Source organism: Notechis scutatus, chromosome 1, assembly GCF_049901735.1.
Source record: "Notechis scutatus isolate UNSWTSFEM ecotype Mainland chromosome 1, rNotScu1.2, whole genome shotgun sequence".
NCBI lineage: Eukaryota > Metazoa > Chordata > Lepidosauria > Squamata > Elapidae > Notechis > Notechis scutatus.
The window spans coordinates 64,660,597-64,677,357 of NC_142009.1; the positions used below are offsets into that span (position 1 = coordinate 64,660,597).

The 16,761-nt window shown below is 37.7% G+C and overlaps 2 protein-coding genes across 5 annotated transcripts in view; one reads left to right on the forward strand and one right to left on the reverse strand.

The window, feature by feature from the left end:
• MRPS18A (mitochondrial ribosomal protein S18A) overlaps window positions 1-6,070 on the forward strand; it is a 28,444-nt gene extending 22,374 nt beyond the window's left edge. For all 4 annotated transcript variants that reach the window (XM_087965936.1, XM_026681101.2, XM_087965932.1 and 1 more), the window contains one exon: window positions 5,750-6,070. In XM_087965936.1, the coding sequence (XP_087822062.1) occupies window positions 5,750-5,894 (145 nt within the window). In that variant the 3' untranslated portion in view covers window positions 5,895-6,070. The remainder of the gene's footprint in view (window positions 1-5,749) is intronic.
• A 900-nt stretch (window positions 6,071-6,970) lies between these two features.
• RSPH9 (radial spoke head component 9) overlaps window positions 6,971-16,761 on the reverse strand; it is a 31,913-nt gene continuing 22,122 nt past the window's right edge. The window contains exon 5 of the mRNA XM_026681089.2: window positions 6,971-7,234. Coding sequence (XP_026536874.1) covers window positions 7,074-7,234 — 161 coding nt within the window. The 3' untranslated portion in view covers window positions 6,971-7,073. The remainder of the gene's footprint in view (window positions 7,235-16,761) is intronic.

Consider the following 16,761-nt stretch of genomic DNA (forward strand, 5'->3'; position numbering starts at 1 on the left):
TAATGTGTGCCAGTGTGCCCATGGTAAAAAAATGACAATAAAGGTCGGTCAGTCTGTCTATCTATTATCTATCTATCTACAGTATCTATCTAGTTTTTCTTCAAAAGTAATGTAAATTTATCTGTTGTTATCCCAGTTGTATAATTTTTAGATTTTATTATATCTCATTATCATCTCCAACATCTGTTTCCCAAGGCTGCAATAAAATTATGTCTAGACTATATGGAGAAGATCAGCACCTGGTAAATGACATCATAGAAATAATATTGTAACGTGTGCATATGCTGTAATAGGGAAGTTAACCTGATGCCATATATTACAAATTCATGGTTTTATATGAAAATATAATAAGGAAAGCTTATGTAGAGGATACTTCACCTGAAAATAATGAAAGATTTAATATGTCTTATTTTTACTACAAAGGCCATAATATGGCTATTGAATATTACATTGGAATCTAAACAATACTAAGTGAATTATTCCTCATACAGGTTTTTAAGACATCAACAGCCGGTATAAATTAATAAGACTGTAAGGAAGAGATCTGGACTTAATTTATATGCTTTAATACTTTACTTTTTATCTATTGCTTTTTGCTTTATTAAGCCTAAGGTAGCATCCAAGATGTTCATCTCCATTCTTATCTGCTCTTCCAATTTTAGTCCAGACTTCACTGCTGTTCTGAAATTTTGCCCATTTTCATAAGCAGGCTTGGTTCAACTCACTTTCTGCATGACAGTAAATCAGGTTTGGAAGGAAGAGGGGGAGTTCAGTTCTAATCTTAGTAAAGCAGGGACAGACAAACCAAAGTTATAACTACAGTCTACACAATACGATTTAGAAAGGCCTCCTGGAATTGACATATATTCCATACTTCACACTGCCATATTAAATATCTATAAAATTAGTTTGGCAGATTATGATGTATTTCAGTGAAGTCTTTTTTTCTACTCTTCTTGTAGTTTCTCTATGATGTTTAACTTATAAAGAAATTTTAGGCTTTGGTTTATCCTGTGTGATAAAATATTTTGTTGGAGGGATATCTTTGGGTTAGTTTCTGGTGACTGTTTGGACGAGTCCCTGCAATTTTCTTGGTAAGATTTCAGAAGTGATTTGTTTTCTTTTTAGGGCTGAGAGGATTGACTGGCCCAAGGTCACCCATTGATTTTGGGCCTAAGACAGGACTAGAACTCAAGAGTCTTCTGGTACCTAGCCTGATAGCTAAACTCAGCGGTGTCAAACTCAAGTCCCGCGTTCGGATTCTGCACACGGGATACTTAAATCCAGCCTGCGGGGCTGGGCCGGAAATATCAAGAGACCGACCCATGGTGCCTCTGGCGGCTAAAATGGGCTGCGTGAGGGGGCCCTGCCCTTTACCCTCCATGGCCTCCTGCAGCACTCTGCTGGCTGAAAAACAGACCCAAAATGGCCTGGAGAATGGGCCCAAAACGACTAAAAAACGGGCCCAAACAAGCTGGAAAACGGCCAAAAAACAGTCCAAAAATGGGCTGTGCAGCCCGTTTTTTGCTGGCAGAGTGCTGTAGGAGGCCATGGAGGGCAAAAACAAGACGCGGGGGGACCCCCTGCACCCCGTTTTGCCCTTCCGGGTGCAGGAGGCATCCATCCTGCACCCAACCCACCCCCAGCTGGCCTGCAGACAAGAACTACAAGGCCCTCAAAGAAATCCAGTTTGACACCCCTGCCTTAACTGCTGTTCCAGGCTGTCTCCCTAATGAACTCTACTGAGCCATTAACTATTATGAACTCCAACTATTTTTTCCAAATGATTCTCAACAGCTTTCTTTTTTTATATCTAGAATGAAACATGAGTTCATTCGTGCTCAATATATTATGCTAATAAAAAAATCAAACTTAGTAATATTTTCAACATGAAAACTATTATTACTTCAATTCCTTGATGTCTATTCTTTACATTTCTGAACCTTGTAGTTATTGCAATGTGCTCAAAACTTAAGCTATTATTTACTTGACAGCACCAGAGATCAAAACCTTCTTTGGAATCTTTCACTTTGAAAAGTGTTAGAGCAATGGGAACATTTTTATATGTTTCCAACTGCTTGAGGCTACTGGGATTTTATTACCATTTTGCACATCCTAAATGGGCAGACGCAAATCAGTTTTACACAGCTCCATCAAAAGCACTTAACGTTTCATGTATGCATATTATTCCTCCCCGGAGAGGCGTATGTGCAACTTTATTGATCACTTCCTTGTCTGCACTATTGTATTTATCAATTGCAGTTGTTAAACTCAACTAAATATTCTGTAGGGGTAAAAAAGCCCTTGAGAGCAAAATGCTCTGATGATTCTAAATGGACATATTTCTGGTTAATCTTGCCTTCAGAAGTAGTAGATACAACCAATCCACTTACCTTAGCTCCTTGGTTTGTGTTAGCAGTTCTCGTAGGAAAAATGTGTTTGAATCCTATTTAGCAAGCAACTTAATTCATTCTGTTTTTCTTTTCTCTTATTTATTCAGTTTCTATTATAATTTTTCTTTTTCATATGTGTGTGTGTAGATTTTCACAAGTACAGGTATGCAGGTCTTGGCATGTTCGGATCTTTTCCCATGTAAGATTGAGAACTCAACCTTACACAGGAAAAGACCTGAACACGCCAAGACCTGCGGTGTGTGTGTGTGTGTGTTGTTTCTTGTGTGGGTACTTACATGTGTGGTATTCAGCTTTGTTCGGGTATTTTCCCACGTCATTGTAGTTGTGCTTTTAAAGTTGTAGCAACGTTTCGGCAGAATCTCATCTGCCATCATCAGGCTTCATTATCAGTTTATATATATAAACTTTAAAAGCACAACTACAATGACGTGGTAAAATACCCGAGCAAAGCTGCATACCATACATGTAAGTACCCGCAAAACTTAAGATAAAATAAGAAAATATATATATATATATATAAATATATATATATATATATATATATATATATATATATATATATATATATATATATAATATATATATATATATATATATATATATATATATATATATATATATATATATATATATATATATATATATATATACATGGACGGGCGGGCGGGCGGCGGGGCACACATGATACATCATACATACATACGTACATACACACACACACACACACACACACACACATACATACACATACACTGCTCAAAAAAATAAAGGGAACACTTAAGCAACACAATGTAACTCCAAGTCAATCACACTTCTATGAAATCAAAGTGTCCACTTAGGTAGCAACACTGATTGACAATCAATTTCACACGCTGTTGTGCAAATGGAATAGACAACAGGTGGAAAGCATAGGCAGTTAGCAAGACACCCCCAATAAAGGAGTGGTTCTGCAGGTGGTGACCACAGACCACTTCTCGGTTCCTATGCTTTCTGGCTGATGGTTTGGTCACTTTTGAATGCTGGCAGTGCTTTCACTCTAGTGAAAGGTAGCGCAGCTCATCCAGGATGGCACATCAATGTGAGCTGTGGCAAGAAGGTTTGCTGTGTCTGTCAGCGTAGTGTCCAGAGCATGGAAGCGCTACCAGGAGACAGGCCAGTGCATCAGGAGATGTGAAGGAGGCCGTAGGAGGGCAACAACCCAGGATCAGGACCGCTACGTCTGCCTTTGTGCAAGGAGGGATAGGAGGAGCACTGCCAAAGCCCTGCAAAATGACCTCCAGCGGGCCATATATGTGCATGTGGCTGCTCAAACGGTCAGAAGCAGACTCCATGAGGGTGGTATGAGGGCCCGACGTCCACAGGTGGGGGTTGTGCTTACAGCCCAACACCGTGCAGGACATTTGGCATTTGCCAGAGAACACCAAGATTGGCAAATTATCCACTGGCGCCCTGTGCTCTTCACAGATGAAAGCAGGCTCACACTGAGCACATGTGACAGACGTGACAGGGTCTGGAGATGCCGTGGAGAACGTTCTGCTGCTTGCAACATCCTCCAGCATGACCAGTTTGGCAGTGGGTCAGTAATGGTGTGGGGTGGCATTTCTTTAGGGGGCCGCACAGCCCTCCATGTGCTCGCCAGAGGTAGCCTGACTGCCATTAGGTAATGAGATGAGATCCTCAGACCCCTTGTGAGACCATATGCTGGTGCGGTTGTCCCTGGGTTCCTCCTAATGCAAGACAATGCTAGACCTCATGTTGCTGGAGTGTGTCAGCAGTTCCTGCAAGATGAAGGCATTGATGCTATGGACTGGCCCGCCCATTTCCCAGACCTGAATCCAATTGAGCACATCTGGGACATCATGTCTCGCTCCATCCACCAACGCCACATTGCACCACAGACTGTCCAGGAGTTGGGGATGCTTTAGTCCAGGTGTGGGAGTAGGTCCCTCAGGAGACCATCCGCCACCTCACCAGGAGCATGCCCAGGCATTGTAGGGAGGTCATACAGGCCTATTTGTGCCCAGGTGTTTGTCTGGCTTGTGGTGTGGAGATTTTTTTTGTTTGAGAGTGCAGGCTTCCAGATAATTGACAGTCTGGTAGAGTCATCTCTTCTATTAATGCTTTCAGATCTTTTTTCAATCTCTATGGCTTCTCTGATAATTCTGTAGCTGGGATTTTCTATAGTGGCTAGGGTTTTGATGCCATTGAAGTTGATGCTATGACCTGTGGCTTTCATGTGTTGGAATAGTGAAGAAGTATGTTCCAGCTTTTTTACTGCATTTTTGTGTTCATCTAGACGGGTACTTATTCTTCTATTGGTCTGTCCAATGTATGTGGCAGGGCATGATGCACAGGGGACTTCATATATGCCTTGGTTTTCCAGGTCAGTTTTATCTTTGGGACTTCTTAGGATGGCTGCTATTTTTCTGTCTGTTTTGAAGGCAGTCTTGATGTGCAAAATGACCTCAGAATCTCATTCTCAGATGAGATTCTGCCAAAACGTCGCTAAAATAAAAGCACAAATATTAAGACGTGGGAAAATACCCGAAGAAACCTAAATACCATACATATAAATACCCACAAAAACATAAGAAAACTGAGAGAGAGAGAGAGAAAATGAGCATAAAAATCGTTTTAACAAAGAATTTCACTACATTTTCTTATCAGAACATGATAAGAAAAAGAGCGGTCCTGCCAATTCTTACTCTGCTGTATTAAGAAAACTTAACCTAGTTTTTTTTTTAACAAAATAGGCATTAATTCCTTTGGCAATTCAAATCCTTCTCAATTTAGTAGAACTGCCTTGGGCCTGTCTTGTGAACACAGCAAAGATTCACCAGATAACTTGATAACTGTTTGAAAAGGATGAAATAGAAATAAGAAGATTGAAATTGGCCCGTGCATTGCAATAACCTGATACCCAGATGTAGCCAGTCAGAATTGGACCTTGCTGAAGGACCAGTACATGCCTGGTTTTATTTTGAAAGAATGAAGTGGTGGAAAGAATGAATGAGAAGTTAATGGCCATTGACTGAATTTCAGAACAATATCTAATAGGAAATTAAAACACAACAGAGTTTCTTATTTCTTGCCTGATTCATACAAATCTAAAGCAGCACGGGGCAGGAGCATTTTAATTAATTACTCCTATTGTAATGAAGACATATAGCTCACAATTAAGTTGCTTAGATCATTTCACAGAGGCACATGGGGCCCTGGCTACCATTTCTGTGCTGATGAAAATAAAATGTCATTTGTAAGTATTTATTGCACCTCGAACATGTTTTGTGATTGCCAGTTTTATTCATGGCATGGTTTTCTGCTTCTCTTTACAGGTACCATACCAGATATCCTATCGATTCTGTGAGACCCATTTACAAAAAAGGGAGAAAATGGTGCAAAGTTCCTATGCCTATATCTCATCCAGTACTTAAAGATAATGTTACTTATGGATCAAAGCCCCTTCGTTTTAACCACTGAAGAAACCATCCTGTGTGCATCATAGATGTGTTGTAGATTCTGGAAGAAACAAACTGATTGCAGTTGATTATGTTGTTTTGCTGGAGCCTGGGAAGGCTAGTTGAACAACCAATTCGTCGCCTCTATGGAGGCATATCTTATTTTTGTGTATATTCCAATTAAACTCTTGAGATGAATTTTGTGTCATGACCTTTTTTCAATAGCCTGTACGCTTTGCATCCTATACTACCCTAAACTAATTGCTAAAGAATACAATCATATAATGTAAAATTTGGAAGAGTACTTTTTAAAAAAATCATATAGTCCAGATCCCTGCCCATTACAAGAATCACCAGTGGTTAAATATCTCCAGAAAATGTTCACTATCTCCTAAGGTAATCTATTGCTGAGTGGCATAACAGTAAGTTTTCCTGTACAACCACAATTTGATTCCTTGTAATTTAAGTCATTGTTTTTCATCCTATCAAGATTTCCCTTCCTTACAGTTCCTTTATTATCTGGTTACTGTCCTATGGACATACTCTACTTTGTCATTCCTAAAATATACATCAAAAATTGGATGCAATATCTTCTCTGTGGTCTGACATCCGTTTTGACTCTGTTTTTGTGATTGCATTTGATTTTTTTTGTAACTATTCTGCAGGACTCCCAGATTCGTCTTGCACATACTCCTGCCCAGTATGCTTTCCCATCCCCAATGCTATATTCATGTGTTTGATTTGTTGCATGTACATGCCCTATTGTAAATGTCTGGAAATTCCCAGTCACCCAGGTCATGGCTGTCCCAAAAGTGCTTTTTCAAAAAGCAACTGGACTTTCTTAGTTTTTCCTTGAAGACGTTTCGCTTCTCATCCAGGAAGCTTCTTCAATTCTGACTGAATGGTGGAGGATGGAAGGATTTATATTCCTTGTAGTTACCGGGTCGTTGACACTCTTAAGAGTCATTGAGGCCACTTGGAGGTTTATCTGTGCCCTCAGGGTCACCCGAATAGTGCAAATGGGTGTGGAACGACTCTACTCTCAAAAAGAGTGCTAACTGAACATGTTTTTAAAATAGGGATCACAAGGAAGTAGACTGATTTCACACTGATTTATTGAATCAAAAATATAGATGTTATAAGTACAAAATAATTGCAATGTTAGGACATAACGTCCTTAATTTTCTTGTGTTTGTGATCTTCACAACATGAAGGGTAAGTCTGTGTTCTTCTCTCCGTTGCCAAAATAGATATAACCATGCTGTTTAGTATTAGGAACATGGTAGAATGTGAGTCCAGGCCAGAGTAGACTTCGCAGCACTACTATTCTGCTTCCTCTCTCTACTTGGATGCTCCAGGACCCTATAAAAAAAAAACAAATGTTTAAAAATATCACCATATACGATGAGAGCAGATACTTTAACAGAAAAACAGCAATAGACAATTAGTAGCAGCAAACACGTATACTTTGTTCCACACAATCTATGAACAGTAATTTCTTGGGAAACCACAGTAATCTTTCCTGTATAAAATGCAACATCTCACCATCATTCCTATGTGTTGTTCACATATTGGAAATGGAAAAAAAATACAATATTCTTGTGTCATCTTCATGCAGTTCTTCCCATTAGATTTAAGGTTTTAAAAATATGTATATACAAATTATACCATATTCATCTAGCTAAAATAAATCTAGTAATATCTATAAAAGTCTCCCCTACTCCAGCAGTAATAATTTGCCTCTGTGGATATTTTGCACTCGTTTCATTATGCAAAATTAGTCATCTTCTAATAATGGCAATCCCTTCTTAAATTTGTAGCAAGGTGCAAGGAAGAGAGAAGTGCTCTTTCCCCCCTAAAGCAAGAATTCATATGTATTGAATATCATAGTACTGTGTTTTGAATTGTGATGAGGTATTATTCTAAGGATAAAATTAGTGCTTTAGTTCCCGAAAAGAAAAAGACACTGCAGAGAGAGTCACAAAGCCTCCTTTAGTTTATAGAACAATTCCTTTTCCTTGGTGTCTTATGTGGTTCCAACTTTGAAGAAAAGGAGTATTAAGGTAGTAAAAGGATTAGTTTCAATGTTAATTATGCTTTGGTGATGCCAAGAATATTAAAGTATAATTCAAACCTAGACTGATCAATGGGTTCTGAACTAATAACCAAAGAACTATGGGAGTGAAAAAAGGAGTGTTACAGTGGATATGCTTCATCCAAAGAAACTTGACAAGATTGGAGAATAATTCCAATAAATATTAAAGAGAAATATTCACAAATGGAAATGTTCAATTTTCTAGCTCCTAGAAAAAATGTAGATATCTTAATACAATGTTATTCTTGTGGCAAATTCTCTGTGATTTCTGAATTCCATATCAAAATGAGTGTTCAAGAATCTATATTAGATACCACAATACTGAATACATAAATAATACTGATCCCTATACTGTAACTCTGGTGTTAAGATAATAATTTACTCAATGATGCTCTTTTGAATACTTCAATGACACACACTATTATTTTCTGAAAGTTGAGCTGACCACTCCCTCCAATTCAACCTACAATAATGATCTGTGTCTTTCCCCCATCCCATTTAATTTCCACCACATACTCTCCTTGGGATATCCTCTTTGGGAGTGCCATTAAAGGCCATTCACAAATTACAGCTGGTGAATAGAGCAGCTGCTTCCTTTATAAGAAGAAAACTACATAACAAGCACAACTTTTTTACCCATTTCCTGCCAAACAAATGTCAGATCCGCTATTTCTCCTTTCTTAAACTTGAAGTAGCAAAATCAAAGCCTCACCTAATCCAAGACTGAGCACTACCTTTTTTGTTAACAATCAACACAAATAATTTACATAATCAAGTTCAAGGCGGAATGTAATGAAATTTTAACTATTAAGTATTTTATCAAGTAAGGAGATACGGTTTCTTTAAAGTTTCCTTTAAAAGATCGGTCATTCAATTTAAATTCAAATTGTCTACAGAGAAAGGTAGTTTTCATAGGTATTTTTAAAGATAGCTGCCATGGTGCTTTTAATTGTTGCCAGCATCTAACCATGATCAGGAAGCAAATGACAAGAAGCATTACAGGAGGAAAAACTTTTTCAGAACATTGACAAATCATGACTGAAAACAAAACAAATACTCTGAGATCTATGAAGGCTGTAAATCTTGCTAAAACCTGGTTTTTGCCACATAGAATACTCTTGTGTAAAGGGCTGTTATTGTTGCTGCTCTTTAATCCAACTGTTTTGTTTCAGTATATGATATGTAATCCATCCAAATGTCAAATTTATCACATGCAGAATAAAGATTTATAGTATTCATTTTATAGTTTTTTCAATACTCAGAAATTCTCAGAGGGAGAGAAAATCCTTTAAAATGTGTTGAATCATGAGCATGATTACTTTGTGTGATCTTTCAGCCGTTTTTAATACCAACAACAACAAGCTGCATCAGTTCTGCAGGTTTGGAAATGGGAGGTTGAGGTGATCCTCCTCCTTTCACTGTGACTGATTCCAGGCGGTGCTAGTGGGGAAGGGGCAGTCAAGCCATAGGCCCCTGCAGTGCGGGGTGTCTCAGGGCTTGGGTCTCTCCCCTCTCAACATCTACATGAAGCCGCTGATTAACTGTCTTTGGCTCAATCCTGACAAGAAGGGAAGGGCTCTGGGTTTTTGGCCCCAGGGTCTGGTGACTTGTCATCTTTGATTCTGGATGGGGTTGCACTGATGCACTAATCTGCAGGTCTTCTATTCCAGCTGTACTGGGAGGCCCCACTCATGGTCATTCATGCCTTAGTCACCTCCCAATTGGATTATTGCAATGTGTTTTACATGGGCTGGCCTTGAAGACCTCTCAGAAATTGTAACTGGTCCAGAATGCAGCTGCAGCACACATAGTATTAGGTGCCCATTGGTTCATCCATGTTACACCTCTATTGCAAAAGCTGAACTGGCTACCGGTTCTCTTCTGGATGTAATTCAGGGTGCTAGTTATCACCTTTAAAGGACCTGGTTATTTGCAGGGCTGGCTTTTCCTGAGAATATCTGTCTGTCCCACTAGAACTGAGAGGGATAAGAGAAACTGACTGGCTCAAGATCACCCAGCTAGCTTTGTGCCTAAGGTGAGACTAGAATTCACAGTGTCCCAGTTTCTAGCCTGATGCCTTAACCACTAACAACAAATTTGCTTTCCTTGTACTGTGGCAAATGTTAATCTCTGCTAACCTCTTTTAATTACTAGCTTAATTAATTGGACAAGTCTGATATGTTTATAAGTAAAACGGGCACTTCCTAGCTCTATTGTCAGTACTGAAGTATTTATCTTCGGTGGATAGAGGGAAGCAGTAGTAAGTAAGACAAATCTTCAAGTAGCCGACAGGACACCCCAGCTGCATTATGTCAGCTATGTTGAAGATCAAGTGTATAATACCGGTATATTCATGAAAAAGGCTTTGCAGAGTTACTTCTTAAATATTGTTAAAATAATAAAAGAAAATTTGCTTTTCAAGCTGCACTTGGCAGAGATACCCAAACTTAGTGTTGCCTCAATTTTTTTTTTTTTTAAATGGCCTGACTGAGCTCCAAAAGGGGAAAGAGGTGTGGGAGGAAAGAGCCTGGGAAAATTATCCTTTGGATGAAGATTGTGAACTTCCGATTCCCTCTCTGGAGCAGGCCACAGTCGACCCTGCCAAATATGGGTGGGAATGCTAGGGAGGTGCCTACAATTTTGTAAACGAGACATTGCTTGGAATGTTATTTTGCTCAACCAACCACTGCCTTTTTTGATGGAACATCTGTCAGAAACCATCTACCTCCCTCTCAGCTTCTGCTTTTTGTCTAGTCTGTCACCAAATTTGTATCTATCTCACCCTAATATCTGCCTGGTCTTCGGCCTGAAACATCTACTGTAATTTAGTTATGGGGATTATTTTAAAAACTAATGTTAAACTGGGAACCTCTTGAAACAACCGAGAGCTGATCCACTTCAAATCCACTCTTCCATAACATTGCTGCTTTGGATGTATTTCAAAGTTTATGTTCTGGTGTGGTGCCTGGCAGGAAAGCAAGTAAGTCATCATTTAGTAAAATTTGACAGTCCCAAAAGGTAGTATCAGGATAATAAAAAAAGAACACCTGACTCAGAAGTTATTACAATTAAGAGAGTAGCAGAATTATACTAACGCACATTTATGATGCATATAAAATTGGCTAAGTTCATAGACACTTGTGTCTTTTTTTTTTTTGAAACAAATTTTATTAATTTTTTAAAGACAAACAAAATATCATTAAACCTTGTAGACATTAAACCTCTTTCCATTATAAATTTTTACAAGGCAGATAAAACATTGTTTTATACAATACGATTCTAATATATCCCATTTCCACTTAAATATCTTTTTAGCAAATTTCTCATTACCTCTCTTTACACTTAGTCATCCTATTCATATTTCCCTCTGTCTTGTTTGCAATTATTCTCCTCTTGCTTTCCTCCAAGGTTTTATTAAATCTCAAGTAGACATACACACACAAAACACAAAAAAATAAAACTACTTCTTCAAAAAAGTAGCTTGGTCCCGGATTACCTCTCTTTGTATGGACTTCAATTAAATTCATGTTCATCTTATATGCCATTACCTATCTTGTTTACCATTCTATATCTTCCTTATAACTTCTCCCGCTTTCCACTCTTCTTAATTCTATTTTATATATTACATCTCAGTTTAAATCATTATATTTGTATCTTTTGTCCATTCCTTTCCAATTATCTATTTATCTCATTCCCTATAGTAAGAAGAAAAAAAAAGATTTCTCCTGAAATCACTTATCGAAAGTATGATGCCTTTCCATCGCACCCCTTAAATTAACATTTAAGGTAACACCTAGTTCCCTATCTGATTCTGCTTAGTACATACTACTTAGAGAAAGAAAATAATAAATCCACAAAGTAATTAAATATATAATTAAACATTAAATCTCATAACATTCCAATTATCTATCTCAAAAACAAATACTACAATAATATATTCATACTAACATCCACACAAAAATCAATTGAACTCTATACTTAAACTAAATATTTTAAACATCCCTTTTAATATTTTATTAAGTTATTAAACCTTTAATGTTTTAATCTTTACTCAAGTCTTATAAGATTCTAATTTTCTATTTTTAATACAGATACTACAATACTATCTTGTGTACCTTGCAGAATCCTAAAACAAAGTTATATTACCCTTTATCCCTAAAAAAAATTTCTTTTGCACATCTTGTTTCATACCTTTATGGCTTTTTCCCCCTTCTTCCTCCCTATCTTATCCCATCTGGTCTTTTTACCCCCTTAACTTCCCCTCTCTGTTGTATTTCTCTTTTCTTTTGCTTTCTAACATTGTATTGATTTTGCATCTTATTTTTCACTTTCTTGGATGTTTTTTAAGTCTTGTGTCCTTTTTCCTTCCTCTCTTTCTCCTTCCTTTCTTAATCAGCTTTGTAGATTCATTAAAGATGGCTTCTTCTTCTTCTTCTTCTTCTTCTTCTTCTTCTTCTTCTTCTTCTTCTTCTTCTTCTTCTTCTTCTTCTTCTTCTTCTTCTTCTTCTTCTTCTTCTTCTTCTTCTTCTGCTTCCTCCATCAATTGTTGTGTTTTCTAATAAGTAGCAAGCGCCATTTCTAAAAAGCGAAAAATTTCTCTCACAGTGTCTTTTCCTTCTTTCTTTATTTTGCCATATTCCTCTCTCAGTTCATCAACAGATAAAGTCATTATAAATCTTTTTCCCCCCCTTCTTTTTTCCCTTCTTTTTCTTCTTAAAACAACCAAGATAATTCAAGGCTTAAAACAATTCCCAAAGTCTTAAAGTCATCAAACAGTCCAAACAGAGCACAAAGTTCTTCACACTTTTTCTTCCTGGGGTAATATCAATTGAAAAGGGAAAAAAAACCCAATCTGTATTTTAAAGTCTTATTGCAATTAACTTCCAATCTCAAAATCTTCCAGGCATCTCCTTCAACAAAATCTTAATATAAATTTTCCTTTTGTCCTCTCCCTTCCCACTTATAACAGAAAGCTTTAAATTTTTACCTTCTATAAAATAGCAGGATTTTCAATATCCATTTGTTAAATCCATGTGGAAGGAGAGTAAACTTTCTCTTTAAGCACTTTCACTCGCCGCTTGTAAATCTCTTCTGGAAACAAAGTATCTTTCAAAAAATCAGGATTTTCAGGATATTAATTGTATCTTATAGTCCCAGTTCAGCCAAAAACTTTCGCTTCAGAACTTTCTCCTTCTTCCTCCAGCACAATCTTATCCAGCTGCCAGCTTCTTTGTGGCGGCCATTGCTGACCGCCGCTCCACCGCCTTGAGAAAAGAGGGTTAAGCTGGGTGGGGAAGGGGTCTGCAAAACCCCAACCCCTGTCCGGATCCCTCCTATCTTCAGCTGCCTCTACGGGCAGCCTTAGCCTCCAGACCCGTCCGGATCGGGAGGCACCAAGGCAACTAGCGCCCGCGGATCGCGCAGTATCGCGAATCCCTGCCACTGTCGAAGCCGACAAACCGGAAGTCCCGACACTTGTGTCTTTTATTGCAGTGGCCCCCAACCTTTTTTGTACCACGGCCCGGTACCGGCATCACAAAATGATCCATGGACCGGTACCGGCATCAGCACGCACGACCAAGGCAAGGCAAGCCGAGCGACCGGCCAGCCAGCCATCCCCGCTTCTCCCCGCCACCTTCAACTCCTCCTTTGTACCTTTTTGTGCTTTTCGGGCTCTTTCTTAATCTCCTCCTGAGTAACGCGAGACTCCACCGCCATTGGGACGGCTCTTCGTTGGAAGCCGCCCCCCCTTCAACAAAACTAAGGCGCAAGGATTCCTTCAGCACCCAAACGCCGCTTTCCAAAAACCGACGACCGACAAGCTCACCCGGAAGCACTTTCTCAAGCGCCATCGAAACAAGATGGCGGCGCCCAAGCAAACCGGCGGCCTGGTAAAAAATGATCCACGGACCGATACCGGTCCGGGGCCCAGTGGTTGGGGACCACTATTTTATTGGTCATCACTTCCCAGATGGTAGAATTTCAACAGAACTACATTAATTTATTTCTGTAGCATTCATATGTGAAGTTCCATTTAGATTTTATACTGCTTGTATCTTTCCCTATATATTTAGCATAGCAATAACACTTAGACTTATATACCTTTTCATAGTGCTTTACAGCCCTCTCTAAGCAATTTACAGAGTCAGCATATTGCCCCCAACAATTTGGATCTTCATTTTACCAACCTCAGAAGGATGGAAGGATGAGTCAACCTTGAGGCTGTCAGAATCAAACTGCTGGCAGTTCTGCATTCTAACCACTGCACCAACTTGGTTCTATAGATATCATTATAGTATCAAATATAGTATCAATATTATATAACTGTAGTATAATTTTCCCAAAGCTTATGCACTTTGCACAGATTTAACTGGAAGGGCAACCCATATTATCCATTTAATGGTGTTTAATATGATGCATTATTAACATAATTCTCCCACAGAAGAGATTAGCCCTGACCTATTGGCGTTTAGAAAATCCTTGAAAACATGGTTCTTCCGGTACATTTGGTGATCCCAGGAAAAGGGGAGCCCATAAGATTGTTAACATTGGATGTGGGATGCTGCTCATTCCACCCACTTATTTATATTTGTGCTTTGTTTTAATTGGCTGTCTTATTGTATGCCACCCAGAGTCACATTTGTGAGATGGGTATATAAGTCTGATAAAAAAAAATAGCATATAATTAAAATTATTTATGCCTTTCAAAACATATCTGAATTTATTTTTACATTTGATTATCAGTAGTGAAATGAAAAGCTTAATTTAATAATCACATTCTTAAAAGTCACTTCATATAACAGCAAAAATCTCATTGTCTATGATAACTCTTTGCAAAAAGCAGCCTTCCTAAATCTATTTTATATTCAGTGTGCATATCACTATGTACCACTGAATAAACTAGTACCAATCTATAAAAATGTTTCCAAGAGAGGTTCTTGGACAAATATTTTAGCCTCCTAACTGCCATGATAGGAAAGCATTCATCTAATAACTTTTTTAATCTATGAAGATCTATTGTAAATTTTTCTCTAAATTATTCCCAAGGGACAAATTGTGCTTGTCCTTGAGAAGTGATAAATCATAGTCAGTACCTATCCTTGTACTCACAACATGAACTGTAGCAGTACTGAAAATGCAGTCCTGAGATCTAATACTTATGGAAAAGGGTTTGATGGATAAGTACTGAAGGGTTAGGGTTAGGCTAACTAGCTAAGCAGAACATCCCTCTCCAGCTTCTAGTGTTAATATCAAAAAGAGAAAGGAGCCACAAAAGCCCTGCATGCTTTCATTGTGAAGATGGACAGCTGACTAAAACCATATTTCCCCATTTATAGTAACTACTGTATCACAAAGGCAGTTTATTTCCCAATATTTCTTGCTAAAGCATATTCAATTTGGAGCTTAGCTCTGAGCCTTATCTCATTCTATCATGTAAATTTTTAGATAATGAATACAGTCTAGTTGTGCATACTTTGCAAGCCTTTTAAGGTTCATGACTTACAAACTATGAACCCTAAGTTACAATTTTGTGACTGTTTATCTAATTCGGCGGGGGGAACCTAGCAACATTAAAAGACGTAGGATTTTCAGTCTTGGAGCAGTCTGTGCTAATAAAATAATACAGATTCTAGTCTATTAATTCTTCTATTCATGTCTAAGTATATCATTTTTAAAAGGTATTCAGGACGAAGTTTTCCAAGTAATCACTAAGATTTCAATCATAAGTTCTGAGGACCCTTAAATTACATGGAACCTTTCTTCTTGGTTATATGCTTCTGCAGGATTTTAATAGAGACAGCAAAGGCAGTTGCTATAGAAACATCTTTGGAACATGCTAAGCAGCACGTAGCATCTACCTGAAAAGCCCCTGGATTAATATATCATCTTCACAGTTCTTCAAATCCTATTGATCAAGCAGAATAAAATGGAAATAGTCTTTGGCCTCATTCATTATATCAAATGAAATTTGGCCTCTTTTAAATATTATTGTTGGTTTCCAAACAGAAGTAATTTTTTTCAAATTTGTACCCTTTGTTAGAAGATTCATCAGATGATCAAAGAAACAATGACTTGCTTTGTTTCAGCAGTATGATTCTACTGATTTTTTTTTTGATTTTTAGATATTCTTTGCTTTCACAGTAATAGCTATTTCAGTAACAATAATAGAGAGCTGTCTGTATTTTTGGCATTTCTTAAATCAAGTTAAAATATTTATCTTTTACAAATGTTATAGCCACCTCATGTCTTGGTCTGATTACTGGTTTTGACTTAAAAAAAACAATAATTAGGAGTTCCATTATGATTAAAAGTGTTCTGAATAGCCTATCCCAAAATAAAGTAAGATACTCCAAGAATGTATCAGTCTGTCAAATATTTTACCCCATCAAATAATCTGCTTACTATCCAATAAAAAAGTAATATTCTAATCTACACTAACTTGGTTAATTTTCCACTTCTCTGCTTTTCAAATGCTAAATCTTGTAACTAATTAAAGACATCTATGCTTCTCTGTCATTGGTTTGAATCTAAACCTCACATTATGGCATATTGCATAATATGTCATCAATTTCTAAATTGATCCACATATACAATAAACCAAAATAAATATATTAATAATAAATACAGAAACCATATCATAAATTACTATAACAGAAAATAATAAGTATATTGATAGTAGGTTTTAAGGTAATGCCCTTCTGAAGGAGATTTGTTTTTAAAGCATTCCTAAAGATCAGTCATGATGGAGCCATTCTGACGTCTGGTGATATACAGGATAAGACCCACTGATGAC